The 23,748-nt window shown below is 31.9% G+C and overlaps 1 protein-coding gene across 1 annotated transcript in view; it reads right to left on the reverse strand.

The window, feature by feature from the left end:
- The window catches only part of LOC108912412 (plasma membrane calcium-transporting ATPase 1), a 63,451-nt gene that overhangs the window by 26,947 nt on the left and 12,756 nt on the right, over positions 1-23,748 (reverse strand). The window contains exons 2-9 of the mRNA XM_023455066.1: positions 13,253-13,424; positions 11,918-12,112; positions 11,546-11,829; positions 11,277-11,487; positions 4,113-4,393; positions 3,698-3,939; positions 3,192-3,636; positions 2,927-3,121 (exon numbers count right to left, since the gene is read on the reverse strand). Of these exons, the coding sequence (XP_023310834.1) occupies positions 2,927-3,121; positions 3,192-3,636; positions 3,698-3,939; positions 4,113-4,393; positions 11,277-11,487; positions 11,546-11,829; positions 11,918-12,112; positions 13,253-13,409 (2,010 nt within the window). The 5' untranslated portion in view covers positions 13,410-13,424. The remainder of the gene's footprint in view (positions 1-2,926; positions 3,122-3,191; positions 3,637-3,697; positions 3,940-4,112; positions 4,394-11,276; positions 11,488-11,545; positions 11,830-11,917; positions 12,113-13,252; positions 13,425-23,748) is intronic.

Here is a 23,748-nt window from a genome sequence, read left to right on the forward strand (position 1 = left end):
ATATATATATGTTTGGTGCGAAAATCTTACCTTAACACTATAGGCTAAAGACAGAGTTACGGCCAATGGCAGCCCCTCAGGTACCGCCACGACAAGTACAGTAACACCTATGATGAAGTGACGTACCAAATCGTTAACATATGTGTTTTTCCAAGGTCTTGGATTAGTAAGAAATATGTCAATACAAAAATTTATGACCAATATAAGAACTGTTAGAACTGCAATGGTCGAACCCGCATAACCAATCTGAATGGCAAGCTTAGTAAGTTTAGCTTGAAGAACAGACTTTTCCTTCCTATGACTATCTGATGAAGATTTTTCTGCAGAAACGTGATTTTCCTTGCCGTCTTGTGCTTCATCATGTTTATTGGCAACTGGAGCGGGTGAATTCATGTGGCTATTACCAGTAACATTCTCTTCATCTCCTAAATGAATGTGATTATTAAAATAGTCTAACGATCAAGTGCACTACAGCAAACAACAAATTACACGACATATCAAAACAATTACAATATAATTAATTTGAACATGCTCGTGTTAGGATTAGTTAATCAAAGTACATTTAAATGAAATGATTTAATTGTTAGTTAAATTAAATTATGCAATATTCTTTAATAATTTGTATAAAAATAGAAAAATTTTATTCACCTGTTAAACTTTTCTTCTTCCGCTGCTTTTTAGCTTCTGTACAAAAACACATGCAAAAGGAGAACATTAGCAATCTCAAAAACACTCCCAAAGTCCTGACATGGGTAAAATGTATAAATATATGCAATTTATGGCGGAAATACCTACTACAACAATCAGAGTACAGGTAGGTAACAAAGGATTGGACTACTCTTAATTAGTATAAAAACCACATTCCAAAAGAAAATGTTAATACTCTAAAAAAGACAACTAACAAACCTGTAAGAATGGAATATAGTTTCTATTATTTAATGTATTATGTCTCACAATTGCACAAAATAACTAATTTGTCTCTGAAGGCAAGATAAACGCAAAAATTATATTTTTTTTGTATCTGTATACTCTTTATAAATATTTTCATCGTTTCAAGAAATGTGCCTTTCTACTAGAATAACTATAATAATATTACCTATGCAACATTGGTAAGTGAAAAATTATTAAAATCACTTTTCTAAACTTTCACAATACATATTTACAAAAACCTATCAATATCTTACAAACATCACTACCGTGTGCTTTCAAAAATTTATTCTAAATGTATCATTCAATATTTACGCCATAAATTGCTAAAAGGCTAAAGGCCACATTTGAATATTCTCGTTGAAAATACATCCGCGAACATACTCACTCACGCGCAGTATATATACAGGGTGATTCAGATTTAATCTGGATAACTTCAGGAATCGATAGAAGAGGTTATAAAATTCCAAAATTTCACCATTTTATTTAATTAAGAAATAGAAAATCGCGACGATGCACCTCTTTATTAAGAATATTAATATTTTAATATTAAAAGCTCAAATTTTAACAGGATCCTTTTTTCGACATCCTGAACAATATTTTCCATGTCGCTTTTGGGGAAAAAAAAATAGTCAATTTTTTTTTATACACACATAAAAATTTGGGCATCATGAAAAATTGAGTCGATGTCTTATAAAAAATGTTTGTAAAATTCTTATAGTTTCCGTTACCGTTACATCGCTGGGCTACTGTAGTCTCTGGCGTTATTCGCGTAGTATTAACGTTTTGTGGTAGCGGCTACATCAGTTTTTAAAATATGGCTTACGTGTTTAGCAACTCGAGTTAATGGATATCGTTTTAATTTAAGGTGAAGCAAGACAACAAATCAAATGCTCAAATGTGTTTACACGTCGGTGGACAAAATTTGGAACAGTTGTTGTAACATCAGGTATGGTCAAATTACTTTATTAATTAAAACTACAAATTAATAATAACAATAGTGGCAAAAACAGTTGAATTTGCCGATTAAAATATGTGTTATAAAATTTTATCTATGTATTTCTTTCCTTAGGAAATTCTTTCAATTTTTTCTCCGTTAAATTTTTATTACACTTTTCCGCCATGCCGGTCGCCGATTGCATGCTTTGCATTGCAAAAGGTCAGGTTTTACATTTTGTTTTGTTTATAAAATTGTATTTGTAAGTCCCCTGTACAATCAAATTTTTTGGATAAGTTGTGAATCACCCTGTATATATATATATATATATATATATATATAGGGTGTTTCAGTTCGAGTTAATCAAATTTTAACCACAAATGGGACTCAATAAATAATTCAAAATTGCAAAGTGCAACTAAGATTTTCGGCAAAACGATACCCTATATCAGTTTGAATTGTCCACGGAATCTAAAAATGAATCCCAAATGATTATTAGGTCATTGGCGTAGAAGTTGGTGGCAAAAAAAAATCCCATTTACTACCCGTTCCTACGCCAGTGACCTATAAAAATTTGTAAATTTTACACCAAAATTGAATCAATTTGTTATAAGCATACCAAAGATTTCGTAAATAATACGATTTTAACAACCGACCAATACGCCCCTGGTACAGTGAAAATGATGAGACTTAAGACCATTGCTTTTTATGGCAATTCCGAATTATTTCTATTTGTGGTTAAAGTATGATTCACCCGAACTGAAACACCCTGTATATATCCATCCTAATACTATTAAGAGGATCGGGTGCTACGGAAAAATGCAACCAATTTCGTATTATCGAGATATAATTATTTTTTGCGATACCTAATCCGGACCGTCAACTTAGAAATAATAAATTCAGCATCTCGTGTGCTGTCGCCGTGATTCTATTGCAATGCATGGCATTTATTTATGTATATTTTAAACTGGATTTTATTCTCGATATCTACAAGCAAGCAAGTAAGTATACGGCCCCCCGTCCCGCTTCACCCCCCCCGATTCTCTTTAAACTTAATATTACCATAGCAAATCCAACGTCGGCTTTCTTAAGAGCAGGCCCGTCATTGGTACCGTCACCGGTCACCGCTACGACCTCTCTGTTGTCACTTATGTTACTATCGATAATACCCTTTACCAATGTATATTTGTCAGTTGGTGATGACCGAGCAAGAACTCGTAATTTAGGCCAAACTTTATCGAGCAGGTGCTGCTGCACCTAAAAAAACACAGGGAAGAATGTAAAAAAAAGGACCAAATTGCAATTCGTGTGGACAATGTTTACTTACTTCCCCAGTACTATCACGAATCCTTCTGTTGAACTCTTTGCCTTCTAATATGAGGAAGTCTTCATTAGGTTTGACGATTCCGCATTTTGTTGCTATCGACCTAGCAGTATTCACATTATCACCAGTAACCATTCTCACGGTAATACCAGCTTTTTGACATTTCTTAATGGCATCAGGTACCTCTGGACGTACAGGGTCCTCAATGCCAACGACACATAAGCATGTTAAGTTGTTGACTGTATTGTCTTCGTCATCCCAGTTGGGTTCATTCTCTATGTGTACCTGATTGATTTCAGCTTTGCCAGGTACAAACTCTCTGAAGGCGATACATATAGTTCTCAAACCGTCACAAGCCATCGGTTCAATTACTTGCTTTAATAACCTTTCTTGCATATCTCGTGTGAACTTTTCCAGACGGCCATCATGACCATAAATGAAGGCACACCTAAAAGAAGTAAAATAAATCAGCGTCACATGGTTTCTCCGTTATATTAATATATCCCTACTTGTGTAATATAATTTCTGAAGCACCCTTAGTAAATAATCTATAACCTCCTTCGGCACGAGGTATAACAGTGCTCATGGACTTCCTTACAGAATTGAAAGTGTATACCCTTGTAAAGGTCTCTTCTGGATAGTCATCTCTAATCGTCTGGTAGTTTTTTCCTAACCCTTGCACGAATCCTAACAAAGCGCATTCCGTTTTGTTACCAACTTGTTTTGGCAGTTCGTTCACTTCGTCTGGAGGCTAGAAATGAGATTAGTTTAAATTACGAAAACAGAATTGTTACTTTTATAATTTTTCATTTAAAAAATAGATAAGACTCATCAGACATCATCTGATCAAAGACGTGAGTAATTAGTTTTTTCAACTATTCCTGAAATATGGCAAATAATGGAAAAAGTTGCATATTAACTTACCATAACGCGTGATGTATATGCACAATTCACAGCAATTCCCTGAATTATTAGTTCGCCGACATGACCAGGTATATCAGAAAATTTAGGCATCGTTTTACAGAGCTGTTCACATATATAGGACTGTACAACAGTCATTCGATTTGTTGTTAACGTACCAGTTTTATCCGAACAAATAGCTGTAGCGTTGCCCATAGTTTCACAGGCATCCAAATGCCTTACCAAATTGTTGTCTTTCATCATTTTCTGCAATACGTACGTAAGCATAAATAAAAAAATAGTACCTATATCATTAATTTGTATTTTTATACTTTTTTTAAATTACTACTGGCTCACCGACAACTAATAATTTTGTTCTCCGTACAAACTTTTAAAGAGTGAATCTTTGACTAAATAGTTCATATGAACATGGGTCCGCAATGGCTTGGTTCTCGAGGTACAGGGCATCCAAAAAAAATTTTTTTTGGTATTTTGATTATATTTTCGTTCAATAACGTGGCAATTTGATGAAATTGGGGAAACTGGGAGTATCGATGATGTGAAACTCAAAATATTTACTAATTTTTTGTTTAATGATAGAAGGCGCCACATACAGTGTTGTACCTGGATTTGAATAATCATAACTTTTTTGTGTCGTACTGTATGTCACTTTTTGACTAAACATACTTATACTCCATTCAAGTTTACGTACAAAAGGTACTCCTAGTATTCGTCGCTGAAAGTAGCCATTTTGTAAAAAAAAACGGGTTTAAAGTTAAACCTGCGTTGGAATTTTGTAAGTTGAATCGTCAAGAGTTTTTGAAAAATAAGTGAAAAAATGTATTTTATCGATTGTATTGCAATGTGACAAACTTCATTCAGATCATTTACAAGACTACGACTAAACTACTGCTAAAGATAAGTTAATAACATTTACAATAATTGCCGAATAAAACATTTTTTTTTTGGAAGTATCTCAAGAACCAAACCGTTGCGGACCCATGTTCATATGAACTTTTTATCTTAAAATTAGTCAAAAATTCACCCTTTAAAGTTTATACAAGTACATAATAAACACCCTGTATATATAAAATAACGTCGGTAAATAGAATATTTACTATTCTTGAACAGTTAAAGAGTCCGTATATTTTGAAAAACATGCACCTGGCATGTATTGATGTCAGATATTTTCTTTACTGATTTATACACACGTTTTTTCCTAATATCACACAGAAACTTAACAATGAAAACACATAAACACATCGTACCGTTAATTAACATAAGTAAGTAGCTTATTAATAAGTAGAGTTCGGCGTTTTCGTCGGCTAGTCATAGGCGTGTCATCGAAAACAAATAAATAAACATGTAGGTATAAATAAAAATAGATAAATTTGCATACTTTATCAGAGAAAGGTCGTTTTTACCCCTTCGCACGTTCGGCATTATAATCACTTGTACACGAAGCAAGCTCGAAGCCATTAACTGCCGTTATTACCGATATCGTACGATGCGCTGTAGCGAAAGGCCGACGGGACGGCTTTCATCATCCGACCGAGTCCCGAACTTTATTAATAAGGTTATTCACTTAAACTACATAAAACACTTTCCTTACTACCGGTTTAAATTATACTATAAAATATAACTTAATGAAACACTGCACTATAGAAATCCTGTTGCAATTTTAGTAAAAACATACATCACATATTAAAAATTATCACTCTAAACATAGTGCTTTAATAAAATAGTAACATAAAACAGCAAAAATAAATATTTTCAAATATAAATTAGTTTCACATATAATTATTAGTATCTAGTGTATGTCCACATACCAATTTTAGCAAAAATATATTTTTTTGAAAACCTATTTTTATTTTAATATTCGGGTGTTTAAATGCAGTTAGGTCGACTATTGATAAAAACAAATAATTTCAGATTAGTTCTCTGAGGAACACGTACCATTACCCCTCAAATATTGATCCCCACTTAAAGTTACACTCTGGATATTACACATGCGTATAATGGTTGGAAACTGTTTCTGACTGCTCTATGACTAATTTAAGATTTCAACGTTACGTGTATTTGCCACCCCACCAAAACCTTTCATTCACCGATACCACCTTTGGCACCTTTAATGCTAATGGAATTCTCTCACTGTAAATGTATTCCACATATCCGAATGACTAATGCAAGTAACGTGCGGTTAAGGGCCCTTTTATTACTTCTAATCTGAATCCAAATTAGAAAATCTCTTGAAGCGAAACCGATATAAATGCAAATCTCCACCTGCGGAACGAACGGTTAGCGAATTTTTCGTCGAAGTTTATTGCTTCCTGGATTAAAGGGTCACTATAAGGATAATTGCATCTGAAACCTATTTAAAAATCTTAATTTTTATGTTCCAGGAGCAATGGTCAGTTGCGCAACACGTTGAACAAAGCACGCACGCTGTGCGACAAGTGGCGGGGCAGCACCGGGGGCGGCATCATAGGCGCCGGCAACAGGTTGTCGCTGGACGGCAGCGCCCTGCCGGGCGACACGTCCCCCCAGAACCACGGCCGCCTGTCCAGGTGGTTCTCCATCAGGAGGGGAAACAACCACCAGTATGACATCGAGAACGCCGACGCTCAGAGGGCGGCACAGGGCAACAAGATGCCCCAGCTACCGGAGGTGAGCGAAAAGTTCTCTAAATATAGATTCAGAGATAAAAATAAACCTCTTAACTGGTACGCAACGTATTGTTACTGCTGTAATGAATGCAATGGCACGGAAAATCACATGCGTAGATATCAGTCATGTTCATTGAGCATTTTCTCCTGGTATATCTTAATTATACCTTATTTACACTATAAATAAGGGTGACAGGAATTTTGTAGATAGTATAAGTTTGACTGATTGTCTACACAGACAGGGTGATTCAGAACTTATCCAAAAAAAAAATGTCCAGGGGACTCTTACAAATACAATTTTGTAAAGAAAAAATCAAAAAGGCCAGTTCGAAAATGATTTAAAAATACACTACTGCATTCTGCACGGCACTGGAAACTGTAAAACTGACCTGGTACAATGCGACCGTCACGGCGCCGGCGATGGTGGCAGTGTTAAAAACGGACAAAAACTTTGGCAAGGAAAGGAATAAATAGAATTTTTGGCACTAACTACTAAACAACTTTTGTAAACACTATGGCAACGACGACTGTAAAATCGGATTTTAATATTCGGAGACGCTGAGGCCACGTGACTCCACGCGTTTTACGATTTACGCTAGAGACTACAGTTGTCCAGCTATGTAATGGTTGAAGGTACTACAATTTCAATAATTTGTTTCTTGGAATAAGTTGTGATTCACCCTGTATATTGTTTATAGCAAGCGTATTATCCACGAAAAGCGCGTAAAAAAATTAGGAAGCGAATATATTTATCATAACCATAAGGCGAAACGTCAGATTAAAACAATACCTAAATAGTTATCTTACAGTATTAAACAATTTGATTTTAACAACGAAAGTCTATAACCGCTCTATATGAATGAATAATTTGTTAAGAATTTGTGTAATTTCGAACAGATTTTTCATAAATTCACATCTAATATAACGCCCGCCTTGAAATATTATTACAAATTCGCTGACATATCCATCATCTCCACAACCAGTTAAGAGGTTTATATGTTTAGTCTGGCTGTGTGTCCCGAAAATACCAAAATGTAGGTTTCAACATTCTATTAGTAAGTTTTTTTCGGTTTGATTTCAATTTATTATTTTTTTTAAATAATATTTTTTTTTTAAGTTTTTTAACTTTATTTTAAAGATATTGGTAATTATTTACCTCAGTTGAAATCACAAAATATCTCCGGCTCCCCTATTTTCTGGAGTACTGATCTCTCATCTGCAGTTATTTTTGTGCGGTCGAATTTAGTTTTCGAAAAATAATATTCAACATTGTAACTTCATACAACTCTTCTATTATCACTTTTTACAACACTATATAGCCACACATGTAACTAAAGATCGAATAATTCTTGGAATATATATTTTCAGAAGTTTAAAGAAAAAATACGTATATGTATTAATTTAATGTACATATGTACTATTTGTCGTCATCTGAAATAAGGTTACTAATTAATCACGTATCGCAAATATATTTCTAGGGGCAGTAAATAGATTTATGTAACTTTTATGTTCATTTGGCCAATAACATACTTTCATAACTTAATCGGAATATAAATGAAATAGGTATTACGTTTGTAAAGTCTATCTATTTAATGATATACTTTTTTTAAAATGTAATATAATATCAGATGAACTTAACCTGACTTAATCTAATCTAACTCTATATACAAATGTATCTATCTACATAGAGATAATAGGTTAGGTCAGTGTTTTTTTATGTTAAATAAGATATAACTTAATTAACCTAATCTTATCTTTATATACAAATTCTTAGAGAATTGTGATTATCGATAGATTAAAAGGCTTAAAATAAGAAGTGGATCTTATTTGTGGAAGGGCGAAATAGGCGCTTTCATTATAGCCATCTTTCTCTATCGCACGTATTTCTATGACTCTCTTTATCGCTCTCACGTAACGACCGATGAACCATGGGGACTTTCCGACCCTGTATCTATTTACCTTGTTGTTTACAAACATAATATCTCAGTCGTTTGCTATGCTAAATTATTAAAGTTTTTTATTGACGAAGTGATTATAAGGGTTAAAAAATTTCTCTTCACCAGATATCATTTTTAATCCGTTTGCTACCCCTAGAAATAAATTTGCTATACTTGGTAAACTTATTTCTAAAGATAACCGTAATCATCTAGATCACGCACGTCGCTTTGAAATAGCACGTGTGGTACGATTTAGCAGTTGATAGAATATCACAAACAAGGAAGGGTTAAAATTAGAATCATGATGTATGACGTCACGTAACGATATGGTGAATTGAACACCAAGGACTAATAATTGATAATAATGCATTAAATAAATACATTCTTCCTTTAATCTTCAAATACATATATGTTTTACGTTTATTTAGGCTACATGGTGCTCTAAATAGTGATAATTGTAATGTATAAAGCATAGGTCTATAATTTCTTTTTTCGAAGACTGGCTTCGATCGCACAAAACTTTAGATTCGTGTTCAGCGCCCTCGAAATTAGGAAAATAGGAAAAGTTTTGTGAGGATTTGGGCATTTTCCGTTATAATGAATGATTGTTATAGTATGAACCCAATTCAAATAAATTATAAATGTTTTACTAAAATTGTTGTATGGGGTGTCCCAAGTCATAGGGTCATCTCTATAGCTCGTTTTTGAATAGTGTTAGTGACAGCACTTGCCATATCATGTTGAATATTAGCAACAAGCAGAATCTGTTTGCAACAACACAATACTTAAATGTTTGGATGCGTATTATTCATTTCTTTCTTTCTCATTATAGCCAGCATTGTAATGAAGCAGTGGCCAAACCTGAATATGACTTTATTAGATGGGAATTAGAATCACTTTAAATTAGCTTAATCTTAATATCTTTAAAGTAAAGTAAAAGTACAAGAGCTAAAAAAAATATATATTTAAAAAAAGGTATGTATATTTAGAGTGTTAACGCTTAAATTATTAGGTGGAAGAGGAGACAGGCTTCCATTTCCCGAATTGCACCCCCTCCCAAAGGCGGCAAGTGCCTCCTAGTTTGCCACCAGCACCCCCAAACTTAACCCCGCAGCAACTTAAAAGGAGGATGATCGTTGCTGCAATTGTACATAGTGAGAATTCATATATCGCCACTCTTCAGAGGCTCGTAAATGTAAGTTAATAAAATTTAGCTCAGTTTGCACAATTTTTATTACGATGCCACAACTGTTTTGTTTGTAACCACTTGCGGTGGTATTAAAATTTTGAGTTTAATTTCACCAATTCATTTTGTAGCATTATTTTCATAAAATAAAAGTTTAATAAATGAATGAATGTATGTGAGGGAATAACTTTGACCACATTTTTCACAGGACTACAAAAAACCACTCGAAGAGAGCAGTCCGCCAGTGCTCAGCGGTTCAAAAATCTCCACCCTCTTCCACAGACTACCAGAGATACTACAGTGCCATACTTTGTTCAGGATAGCTTTAGCGGAATGTATAAGGAATTGGGATCGAGATGAGAGGATAGGGGACGTTTTTGTAGCGTCATTCTCAAAGGCTATTGTGCTGGACATTTACAGTGGTTTTATCAACAACTTTTCCGTTGCTATGGACTTAGCAAAAATGGAAGCAAAACGAAAATCTGCACTGGCAGATTTTTTGAAGGTAAATATTAATAATTCAATTTTATTATGATAATATTCTGTGTTATCAATTTTAGGTGAAGCAGATCAGTTCACATGATCGGTTATCATTTTTTGGACTAATGGTAAAACCAGTGCAGAGATTTCCACAGTTCATATTATTTCTACAGGTAATATTGCAGAATATTTTTAGTTTGCATTTCTTGAAATCTTCCGGTTTGTAGGATCTCTTAAAACATACTCCGCATGGCCATCATGATAGGATGTCCCTTCAGTTGGCCCTTACCCAACTCGAATCTTTAGCAGAAATGCTAAACGAGAGAAAAAGAGAGGCTGAACAGTATCAAGCATTCAAAGAAATGTTGCGTAACATTAGCGGAAAATTCTCCGCCAGGCCGCTTTCCGACAGCAACAGGTACTTGCTTAGGGAGGACAATGTATTGCAATTGGTAAGAGTTTAACACATTTTTTATCCTATTTTATATAAAAAAAGTAAAGCTGTGTTTATATTTATATAGTTAAAAAATATGTATGCCTAACAAATCTGTTTATTTTTATAGGAATACAGCCAAAATGGCATGGTAACAAAAGCAAAAAGCCGAAGANCACTGTGTGTGTGTGTGTGTACGTATGTACCGAAAAAAAAACCAATGAAGTGTAAAACAAATATTTCCATTAGGGCAGTCACCTAAAGTGTTCCCGTACACATTTGCATTTGCAATTTGCAATCATCTATGGAATATAAAGGGAATATTATTACATACATTTAAAAGGGTGTGCAACTAACAATAATAAATACACTTAGACTTAAATGCAAATTTAAACGTTTTCTTCCTGTTAAGAAAATATTTATAAATGAGAGGTCTTGGGGAATCAACCATTTACATACATGCGATTATAGTGAATAGTAACGTACCTTTCTTCATTTTTTTTATTTCTGCTTCTTGTTGATCAACAGCAGCTCCCAAAAGTGTAAAAATAATACCAGCTTGAGAATTTACTCCAACAGCAGATACCAACATTTTACCAGAACCTTCCATAACATGAGTACCAGATAATACCATGGGATCGAAACTTTCACCCTTTTTCACATGGTCAGATTCGCCTGTCAGCGAAGACTCATCTATCTAAAATAATTAGAAAATAAACGACACGAAAAAGCATGTCATTAGCCGTAACACTTACCTTTAAGTCATTGGATTGAATCAAAACTCCATCAGCCGGTAAAAGATCACCATATTTAATTTGGCAAATATCACCTACAACTATATCACTGACAGAGACTTGCTTAACTTCTCCTTGTCTTATAACGGAAAATTTGTGTTCTCCCTCTATTCGACTTTGTAGCCCTCTGAATTGTCTTTCTTTTGTATAATCATTAAAAGCTGTTACAAATACTACCACTATAACTGAAATTAATATAGCTAGACCTTCTATCCACCCATGACTTGTTTCATCATCCTCAAATGCTAAAATGAAAATAATTCAATAGATATTTGTTTACGAGAATTTAAGTAAATAATTAGTGTTTAAGTTAAGTCAAATGCGTATGTTTACCTGTCTCTTCTGCAGATGGTTGATAGAAAGAAAGCAACAAAGACACTATGGCTGCTACTTCTAGAATAATAAGAGTTATATCTTGTAAAGCTTCCCACACTAATTGCAAAAATGTTTTTGGTGGTTTTGGAGGAATTGAGTTTGATCCAAATGTTTCTCTTCTGTGTTCGAGGTCAACTTGTGATCCGCTAAGTCCTAAATAAAATAATATCGTAAATATAAACTCATAAATTAGAGGTTCATAGAAGGAATTCTTTGCGGGAACTAGTTCACCCAGTCTCCTTCACTAAAATGAATAAATAGCTCACGGAACAAGTTTTTCAGTTCACATGCTTCTTCATCTACTAATGGATATAATGGAACGTATAAACACAAACCTGTTGAAAAACTAGAGGGTTTATGTAATTTTTTTAAGATACGTGTTAGAATTAGAAGTTATAATAATTCAACAGATAGTTAAAAAGGTTAGGTTGTACTCCTCATAAGAAAAAAATTATTTCTGGATTATTAACTAATATAAAACATGTTAATTACTAAATCTCTAAACAAAAAAGTTATTAGTTAGTTATTTTTGTACAATTATTCATTAATAATTAGATCAATCGATATTATTTATTTTGAAAAATATTTATCAAAAATATCTATCTATTTTTCCTGTCTAACAATTTTATAAGCATAAAATATTCAAAATTGTAACTTATTTTTCTGTTATTTAAAATATTACTCGCTTGTAGTATGGTTAATCTTGTTTACCATAATAATTTCTTTCCTAGATCAAAAATCTATCCATGTATTTTACCTAAATATAATATAATGCCTTATGCCACTATCTCGTTTTTCTAACCCGGACAGTGTAAATCTGTTGTCTATTATTTCTCGTTCCTTCCTCTGGCCTGAGTCCGATAGTTGTCATGCGGTTAGTTATTTTCTTTTACTTGTTCCTTTGTGTGCGCTAATAGAGGGAGTGAAGCTGTATATATTGTTTAGTTCACAGTGAACTAGACGTGGAACAATTGGTGAACTAGTTCCCCAAAGGGAATAGTTCATTTGGGCTAGTTCACGAACTTACACATCTCTATCAGATAAATCATTATTTGGGAACCAGTTCTCAATAAAATACAATTATTTCTTTAATGATTTATGGTGTAATTGCATTAGCTTTATTCTTAGAATAATTTCCAAAACTGTCAAAATTTCAACATTAAAAAAAAGTCCATTAACTGAATGTATATATATTATTCCACATGAATAACAAAGCATTCAGTTTTCCAACAAAATCAATTTTCCCATAACAATTTTCAACTTTAAAAAACAAATAAATTATATAAAACATACCTTCACTGGGCGATGTGTACAATTTTTTACATATTTCTTGTGTCCCACCTAATTCTTGAATTTTTGCTATCCCATCTGGACCTCTATGTTCCATAAGGTCACGTAGCTGTTTGAGGGTGATTCCATATTGTGCGGGACGGCCGTCTATCGTAGCCATTTCTTAATGCAAGATCTGGAACACAATACTCTGCATTAAAAATCTATGTGACTTATGTGATACTTCTTAACCAAATATTTGTAGAACTTTATCTACTATATGAAAAAACTTGAAAGCTATAGGACTTTGATCTAAGCCACTCGAGTTTATCACTAAAAAAATATCATTCAGTAGTATATGTACATAGAAGACTTTTAAACAATATTTGTATTTTATATATATATATATATATATATATATTTATATTTGTGTATCTCCTAATGTTCCTAATGAAAATATTTTCACAAAATTCCATTGCGTCTACTACTAAATGTACACACGTATTACACTACATTATATATTATAGTTCTTTATTGCAAAGTAATTCAAGTAATGAAATATTTAGTAAAACTTAATACAATAGGCTTTAGAATGGGATAAAAAAGTTTTTCTAAACACTTGACGCCTTGGGATAGACAGACTTGATTATTCCTTATGGTTGGTTTATAAAAAAGTATTAGTCCTAACTTAGCCATAACTTAACCTTAATCTTAGTCCTAAAAAGTTAATGTACAAAATGTAATGTATAGAACTAGGGCAAGGTTAAGATTTTTATAAACCAATACATTACATTCTGTACATTTAACTTTCTAGGACTAAGATTAAGGTTAAGTTACGGCTAAGTTAGGACTAATACTTTTTTATAAACCAACTATTAATGAGAAGTGAGTTCACTCTGATAACCTTACAGCTAATTTAGTATGTCCGTCAACTAATTAGTAACTTAATTTTATGTAAATCAAGAACTGTATAATACCTACAAATAATTGTAAATCAGGAATGCTAGTAATAAGTTATGGTGACATATCTATAAACACATCTACTCTAGATGTATCAATTATCAATTATTGTCAAGTCTATTTTCATAGCGAATCATTACGGTTCATACGGTTCATGAACCTAACCTATTTTATTAGATGAAAAACAATATGTAATTTGCTTACCAGTCTCTTTATAAAATATTTTTTTAAGTTGTACTGCGATATTAAAACATTTTAATGTAGAAATTAAGTACACTAAAATGTGTATCACACACAAACAAGGGCGAATTTTCAAGTACTGTCAAGTGTCAAATTTCAAAGACAAATTCCGAACACCAGACACGACTATCGGATCAACAGCGGAGAAATCACTGGGGAAACTACAGCGAGTACAGCACAGCTACAGCGGCACACACGTCTTGCAGGCCCGGTCGATAAGAGTAAACATTTACAGCGTGACGAAATATATTACCAACAGCAGGTGCTCAGACTTCTGAATGTATTTATACCTATATTGTTATTTATCGAACTTTATTTGATAACAGTTAGAAGTTGGCAAGGCAGTGGTGCCAGTATTACATTTAATGATTTAAGTAATCTTTTAAATCTGTTATTAAATAATCTATTAGCTATTTTGACGCATTACCAGATAAAAATTAACCTTATCTTGCTTTTAAAGAACTCGAAATTATAAGATAACGTCATTAACAACATTTTAAAGTGGTTCTTAAATGCACATCTACCATTTATATACGTACCTATAATAGTTAAATCTGCAAATTAAAATTATTTAATAAAAATCAAAAAATCACTATTGAAAAAGATATACCTACATTATGTAAGTAGGTACATAGGGTAGGTATGTAGGTACGATTTTTATTAACGGATAACAAAAGAATTTTAACTAAGTAACCCATTGCGTAAAAATAATCAATATTGGTCTAACCGGCAATATTTCGCATTTGGAAAAGTAGATAAATGTTTTATTTTCACTGAAAACACTGTAGCATACTACTAGCCTACTTTAGATATGAAAGATTTGATCAGTTTTCATTATTAAAGTATTCAAATAGGGTGACCGGAAGTCAAATGCGACAGTTCTTTTTGTTCTGTTTTTTTTTAATGTGGCAAAAAATCAGTAAAATAAAAAGGTCTAAAATATTGTACTGTACTAAACTCAAGTATAAAAAACTTACGAGACCGTCTTCAATTTAGTTGAAACACTATGGTTAGGTTGGAAGTGATACTGGGCACACTGCGATGATACGTTTAGCAATACGACAGCATCATATTTGGTCTTGTATGACATTACAAGATTTCACATAAATTCATAAAACTTTATTAATGTGGGATTTTGTTACATTTAAATTGTCATAAAGAAATGCGGTTCTATTTAGATTTTATAGGCCCTAAAGATGGTAAATACCGAGACACGCTGAAGATGTAACTAATCCTAATATACTTTTACACAACTTACGCTAAAATGAATTATTGCAGTAATTTAAAAATAATTTACGTACATATTTTAATTAATATATTGTACTATATAATTGTTGCATAACGTTTATTAGAACACCACAATCGTATACCATAGTTGTCTGTATTGAAATGATATATTAATGATTAAGTCTTTAATTACATCACTTATTCAATGCAATACGTTTCAGATATTTAACTAATTAGGAATTTTATGTAAAGTAAGATACGAATATACACAAACATATATGTAGTTGTTAAAACTGCTTCTTTTGTTCATAAATGTGTAATTAATTTTTAACAGTTATTAAATTTTATAGAACAGAATAACTTTTAGATTAAAAAAACTAGCAAAGTTTTAGAGCCAGATTCTACCTAAATGTACAAATTCCTGGCGAAATTTATAATTGTTGAAGGAAGAATCAATAAAAATGACACCAATGCGTTAATTTAATTCATCGTATTATGTTAAAATACGATAGGTACCTACGTTAAATGAAATTCAAATGAATTATTTATTAAAAGAAAAAATGTTTTTCCGAAATTTATATTTTATGATGTGATGAGCAGAGTAAACAGAGATAATGAATAAAATGTTGAAAGTAGGTAAATTATAAAATTAAAAAATACACCTTTGATTGATATTCAACTTAGGCTAATAATTATGCAAAAGCGGCAACTCCGGAAACAATATCATTATATTTGACATGTTAACGTTATAATTGTTACTGTTTTAGGCGGTATCATTTGTAATAATTATAGAGTGGACTAAGTTTCAAATTTCGTATACCTAAGTATCCTCAATACGTGTGTTTTATAAACTTTACAACTGTAATAATAATTTTAAAAAATATGTTGCCATTACGATTTACGATTTACTTAGATAGATTCTTATCTTTTACAAGATTAACCTTGTGATATGTAAATACATTTTACGCGCTCTCTGTTTTACATAGACGTCTAAAAATACAATAAAAATAATTCATTGCGACACCTTATCTTAAGTACTCGAACAAGTGTTTGCGTATTACCAATCAGAAAGATATCATTTTGTTCAATTACATCAGAGGAAGACAAAATTAAACATATTGATGTACATAGAAAATGCTCTGTATATATTTTTATTTTCTACGCACTCGCCATAATACAGATATTTGTGATTTTTCATGTACCTACCTGTATTAATAAATATTAATATGTATTTAGTCGAACAGGAATAATGAAACTTTAGCTATAATATCAAATCGTTGATGTGATGTTTACCATTTCTTTAAAAATTTGTGAACGTCTTTCACGTAAATAAACCCCGAACGTCCCTCTCTGCACTAAGCATTATGCCGTTCCAAAGAGGTAGTAAAAAATATAGAACTTAATTTTTTTCTCAAATTTAAGAAAAGACGGACAACGAAATTTGGTGAACGTGTTCTTTCATTAATGTTTTTTTTTATCTTTTTGTGCCGCTATAAGGGGTGATCGAACTGATGATGTTCTCTAGGCTAGGACCAAGAACAACATTTTAATAATTATAGCAATAGACTTTTTTTATAAACTTGTGCTATTTATTCCCTTTTAAGTGCAATTGTATATGTCGAATAAAGTTGTTTATATAGGGAATACCTATAAAGTAAGTAATTTAAAAATTGACTATTAGCCAAACAAAACGAGTCGAAGGTGTTCCAAGAATTAATATGACATTTTATCAAAGGAACCAGATGTCAGTCATACTTTTTTTATCAGTTGAATCGTTTCGTTTCGTTTGAATACTGAAATTACCTGATGTCTTAATGTTATAGTCACTCTTACAACACACATGTACATGCAATTCTCTCGTCTACACTTCACTTGTACACATTACACATTACATATGAATATCTCATGACGTAAGCCGACGGACAGCGTGATCGAGCTTTGGTTAATTTTGTATATATCTGGGACTTGTGGAAAAAACGATGCACAGCCAACAGCGAAAGCAGCCACTTTGTCGACTCCCAAGCCGACGACTACACGGCGCCTATTTGTACTCACACTCACTCAGTAATTTCACAAATTCAGCGAAATTACCAAATGAAACATCATCACTACACTTATTTCCGGTAAATTTTTTACGAAATTGTAAAGCACTGTTTACTCTTTTCAACTTGTACTTGCGGATCACTCACCGGTCTAATCGTTCTATACAATGTTTTTTGGGGAAAATTCGAGTCTCACAATGTGCTGTTAGTTATAAAATTTTCTATAAGTTGTCTCTTCTGTTGTCGGCGGTACTTGGCAAGCGAAGCGAGCAGTGTTTTTGTCTGTAGCGGCTAGACCGACCGGAATTTTTCTGATCCACTGCGATTTTAGATCTATTTTAAAAATGCTTAAATATATGGATATTACATAGTTCCTAGTCGGAAAGTTACTATTCTGGCATAGATATGCGATACAAGTACGTGAATATGAATTGACGTAACGGCAACTGGAAATTTATATTTATAAAATCAAATATTTTATAATAACAATATCTCTACCCCTCATTCTAACCACAATATAAAAATATTGAGATGCTTAATTATTTTTTCAATATCCCCTTTTATTTTACATACAACTGTCTCAGTAAAATATTTTTTGAATTTTGAAAATTTTAAAATTTTAGCAACAGAAGAGGATTACTCAAAAGATGTTCTTTAGAAATGTTTTATATTAACCAGTAAGAAAATACTCTAAATAAAAAAACAGATACAAAAGATATTAACATTATATTTTCCAACATACTTTCTATAGATAAAAATCCAAATCATAGCACTAGTAATACTAACACTAATATTAATTCTATATAAATATAAAATAATTTTTGTTTTCCTAAATATATGAAATGTCATTTAATGCCAATGTCCAAAATCTATCAATCTATCTATAAATATCAATAATTCAATTTCTTGTAAATAATCCACTTTTATATTTTAAATTATTATAATTATATCCATAACTTACAGTGTAAGTGAAGAAGCAATAAAATATTGCGAAAGCTTTTACATAGAAAAATGAGTTTCATCTAAAAAATAGGTTTTAATCCCACTAATAAGAAAATTTTATATATACAGGTTCGGAAAGTCCCCATGGTTCATCGGCCCTTATGCGAGAGCGATAAAGTAAGTCATAGAAATCCGTGAGATAGACAAGGATGGTTACATTGAAGACGTTTCATAATCTGATTAGTCACTCCCGCTTGCAACCCGAAACGGGACTATTCAGATTATGAAACGTCTTCACTATAGCCATCCTTGTCTATCGCACGGATTTCTTTACTTTGTCGCTCTCATGTAAAGGCAGATGAACCATGTAGATTTTCCAGCCCTGTATATATAAACCAGTGATGTATTTGGGATTGCAGTCAATAGTGCTAAGGGCTATTACAATAAGAAAACTCAATAATACAATAATACATTTTTTAAAATTTTAAAATGAATTGTTATGTGGTGTATAAATTTTAACAACGGCTTTGCATTTCTCCTTTTTGATGGTTTTCTAATTTAATCTCACGTTTGTAAGTATATAATAAGCTTTTATAACTTATTATTCTAAGCTTTTTTATCATTACCTACACATACCGCGGTGATCTAATTATTTATGCTAATGCAACACCTGCCTTTGCACTGGCAATGGAAAAATAGGCAAATTATGGTAAATAAATTTTCTGGTTGGTTCAAAGATAATATATTCACCTAAATACATCAAAAAGCATGTTCATCTATTTTACCTACGAAATGCACAGGTATCTACAGCAATGTTTCTTGGAAAATATATTGACAATGCACTTAAATGTATATAACTCTCATATTCTCATTTATGTCATAAATTATCATCTTTACCGTCTTCGACATATAACTAGTAGAAAATTATTCTAACATATCATCCTCAATTTGAGTCCAGGCTGCGTTATGGTATAGTTTTTTGAGGATCACGACGGAATAACTCTCATAGGATTTTCAGACTACAAAAAAAGAGCTATATAATGCATCACTGGCATACCTATGATAGGACATATAAATTTAGGATTTTAAATATACATATTGCCATTATCTAACGGTAGTTCCATAAAATATCGTTTATGTTTCATTATTCGTAGATGTATGCATAATTTATTTTTATGCTGTGACTCAGCGTCTGAAGCCGACCCTGGTCTTGACGTCACCATGCAATTCCCGTCCCTTATGATTCAGTTTATTAGACTGATTAAGTGATAACTGAATTTATATTATAAATAACGGCGCAAAATAATATATAAATTTAAAATGACGTTGCGAAAATATTTTATTTAGTTACCTTTAATTGTACCTACATTATGTATGTATTTAAGACTGAGAAATGCATCCATCTCAACTCAAAATAATTTGATTCATCTGCAATCGTAGGTCAGGGACAGTAAATGCGACTTTATTAAATGCGTCACTTTTATTCTTGGTATTCAATCAGACTAGACATTGCCCCGTCTTCGTAAGTACATATTTCATCTCTGTCAAATATAAACAGACACACTAGGTGTGATATAAATAAACTGGGAGAAGAAGTAAAATATACAACTGTGAAAACTTGTACAACTTTAATTGCAGTTTTAATTACCTTTAATATGATGTTTACCCTTCGACGGTGTTTATTGTCAGAAAAACAAGAGCGCACATGTTAATATCTGCAGGCTAGAGAGTAACGCTGAAAAATCGATTTTTAGCTTTCGAGGTCAACAGTTAGTTCACTTTGTATTCTCAGAGATCTTCTACCTAGGTATTCAAAACCTATTTATATCTCTAGCAGCCGCAGTATATTAAAAACTCATAGAACACACTTTTTAATTATTTCTCGCAAATAAAGTTTTGCCGCAATAAAGAGTTTTGGATTTACACAAAAATAGGAAGTATTTAATTATAAATAAACGTCCTAAAAATAACTGTAAATGAATCTGTTTCAGTTAACGGTTGACGGACTTTTCTATTTCTCATTTATTCTATAATTTCCGTCAAAACTAGAATTCTCACTCGATTCAAAGTAGACATTATGAATTAACATAATTTTGATCGATTTCTTGTCTGTGTGCGTTAAGATACGAACATTGTAAAATGTGAGAATTATTTGTTTTCATAATTGCAGTATTGCTGCAAGTTATCCTTCTATTGTAAGTATGAATGTATTTTACTTAAAAAGTAAAGTTTATGGCACAATAGCGTAACTTATGACAGCAAATAGTATTTCACTTTACTATAGATAATAAAAATTCTACAGCTTCACTAATTATTTTTTCGCGTAATTCGTAATAGGCACTGTTGGCTGACTGTGTCACGTCAGAAGTTCATGTAAAATCTAATGCTCAAGACTATGGCCGATGCTTAATATTTGAACAATTAGCGTATCAAGCCGTAAAGTCATTCAATTTTTTTAATTTTTAAGTGTCATAATTCACACTATCTCTAGATGACTTTAACTTTACCTAACTCGTATGTATGTCGCTTATATCGCACATATTAATTTAAGAGTGACCTCATTTAAATTAGAACTAATTCATAACATCACGGAAATTTATTTTTAATCCCATTAATTTAATACTGGTAGTATTGCATTGACCAAGATAGCACTTACTTAATTTTCAACAATGTTAATTTATTAGAATTTTTAATTTTCCAACAACAATAATTTCAACAAAAAAATGTTGACCTGTTTCTGTTCGTGTATGTGGTTACAGTTTGTTTTTTAAATAATATATCAGCATTTTTCCAAATGAATGTTTATAATTTTATTATTGTTATGATCTAATATGATTTAAATTTAACTATTATTGATTGTGAGTAATTTTTTACTCTGACTTGATTTATATTATCTTTAAATTTTAATTTAAATATCATTGAATTAAAGTCATAAACTACTAAGTTGCCACAGTGGTTTCTACACAGATCTGTTTTAGAGACAATATTTTAGGTCTCGATTAAAGGAATTGGTGAACGTTACAAATACGTAAATATAGATAACAATTTAACTATCCGTTTATTTAACCAAATATTAATCGAGACTTAATATATTGTCTTTCATTATTGTAATTAAATCACTGCATTTAAATACAATTTTCACTAGAATAACCATAAACCGATACTTGTCCGACTCCAAAGCACACCATATCCCATACTGCCATCCACCACGCCAAGGTCACGAGATAACCTAATGAGACGATGGGAACAGACAAAAACAATGCATCTGGATATGAAAAAGGGTAATTTACTCTGATTTACGTACAAGTGCACCAAATACGATTTTACTTGAAGAATTTATTGAAGGAGTACCTATATTTGAGTGAAAGTACTCATTGTCAGTTTTAGTTTAAATATATCACAAATGAGTAACATGATCAAAATGCCCAATATTATTGAGTGAAAATGTACTCAATAATTTACAAAATTAAGATTAAAGTAAATATTTTCGTAAATTATTACTAAAATATATGCCCAAAATAATATTTTAAATGCCACAGCAGAACCCATTAAAATATTAAATTATGATTACGGGTGTGTACGATCAAAGTTTTCATTATTGATTTCTGCTGCGACGTCTATAGTTTTCTCTTGACACTCTTTCTCAACTGCGCAAGGGTTCGTATTTCTGGTTCGCATACACATAACTCTATGAAATTAGTAGAGATAAAAATCAGATATTACATATTTAATTTAGATATACATTCCAATGACACCTTTCTACTTTATTCTCATCAAAATTCCGAATTTCACTATTTCGCCCGTCACAGCTGCTTGTGCCTTAATCGACATAAGTAACCGTGCTTTTCCCTGACAGTTCAACGGATTACTTAATATCGATACTTCCGCTGCGATTTATTATTATTATTGTTAACATTATCAAAAATATTTATACCTACCAATTAAATACAATGAAATTAATCACCATACAATCAGACTGTCACTATCAACAAACCCTGTGTGTTCGAAATTATTAAATACTGAATGGCTAGACAAATTAGATCTTAATTTAGATGTCAAAAACAGGATTTGTGAGGTTATATGCAAATCTAAACATTCTTTATTATTTAAAACCCTTGTTAATCAATTAAACATTTTTTATAATACCTTCTGTACTTTTACCTGGACTTAACATTAAAATATGTACATTAAGTTAATTCAAATCAAGTCTAAAATTTTCCTAAAACGCTCATCAGCTGAAGTTATAGTATATATGTTCTTTGACACCAGCATCCATGAAAGTACGCAAAAAACAATCTCAGAGCCAAGCTACTGTAATGATATTGTAGGAAACAACTACTCTGCGGACTAAAACTTCGAAAGCGGTGAATTACACGCACAATATCTACTAAATATATTACATTTCACCCATACTAATTAAGAATTATCTAGTATAAATAAACTATACAAATATTATTAACGAAAGAAACATACTTCACTAATTGAAATAATTAAATAAATTATATATTTTTTTATTTATTTATCTATTTACGCCACCCCACAGTACAAGACTAATTACGGAATGGGGGTGTACATAAAGAAAACAAAATTAAAATATATAACAAGACAAAACAGTTATAGTCTTTCCGCAGTCAGTTGAACATGTATAAAAAACCGAGAAATCAAATTTAATGAGTTTCATAGGCGTCCCTAAAATAGTTTTCTTCTAAAGGTAAAAAATTATAATAATTTGTATATAATGTATAGAAAATTTTTATTATATGTTCATTTGACCAACAACATATTTTAATAGTTATTTATATCCTCAAACATTTTTATTATATTGACGCAGTCGACTAGAGCAACAGTGCGTATTCTTCAAATGGGCGAATACATTTCTACCACCTGCACGTTTAGTTCGACCAGGCCTGCATATGGGTATGGCTAAATAAATATGGGAACAAGTTTTTCAAATATTTCAATACCGAGTTGCTGCGTCAGCGACCGAACCTGGTACATACTGTCATAAATCTCTTTTCTTGTTTCATCACCTCTTTGACAAAAATTCCAGCTTAAGTAAGTACTGAAGTTCTTTTTACACATTTATTATTATTACTACTATTATTATAT

This window comes from Anoplophora glabripennis, unplaced genomic scaffold (assembly GCF_000390285.2).
Source record: "Anoplophora glabripennis isolate ALB-LARVAE unplaced genomic scaffold, Agla_2.0 scaffold518, whole genome shotgun sequence".
Classification (NCBI taxonomy): domain Eukaryota; kingdom Metazoa; phylum Arthropoda; class Insecta; order Coleoptera; family Cerambycidae; genus Anoplophora; species Anoplophora glabripennis.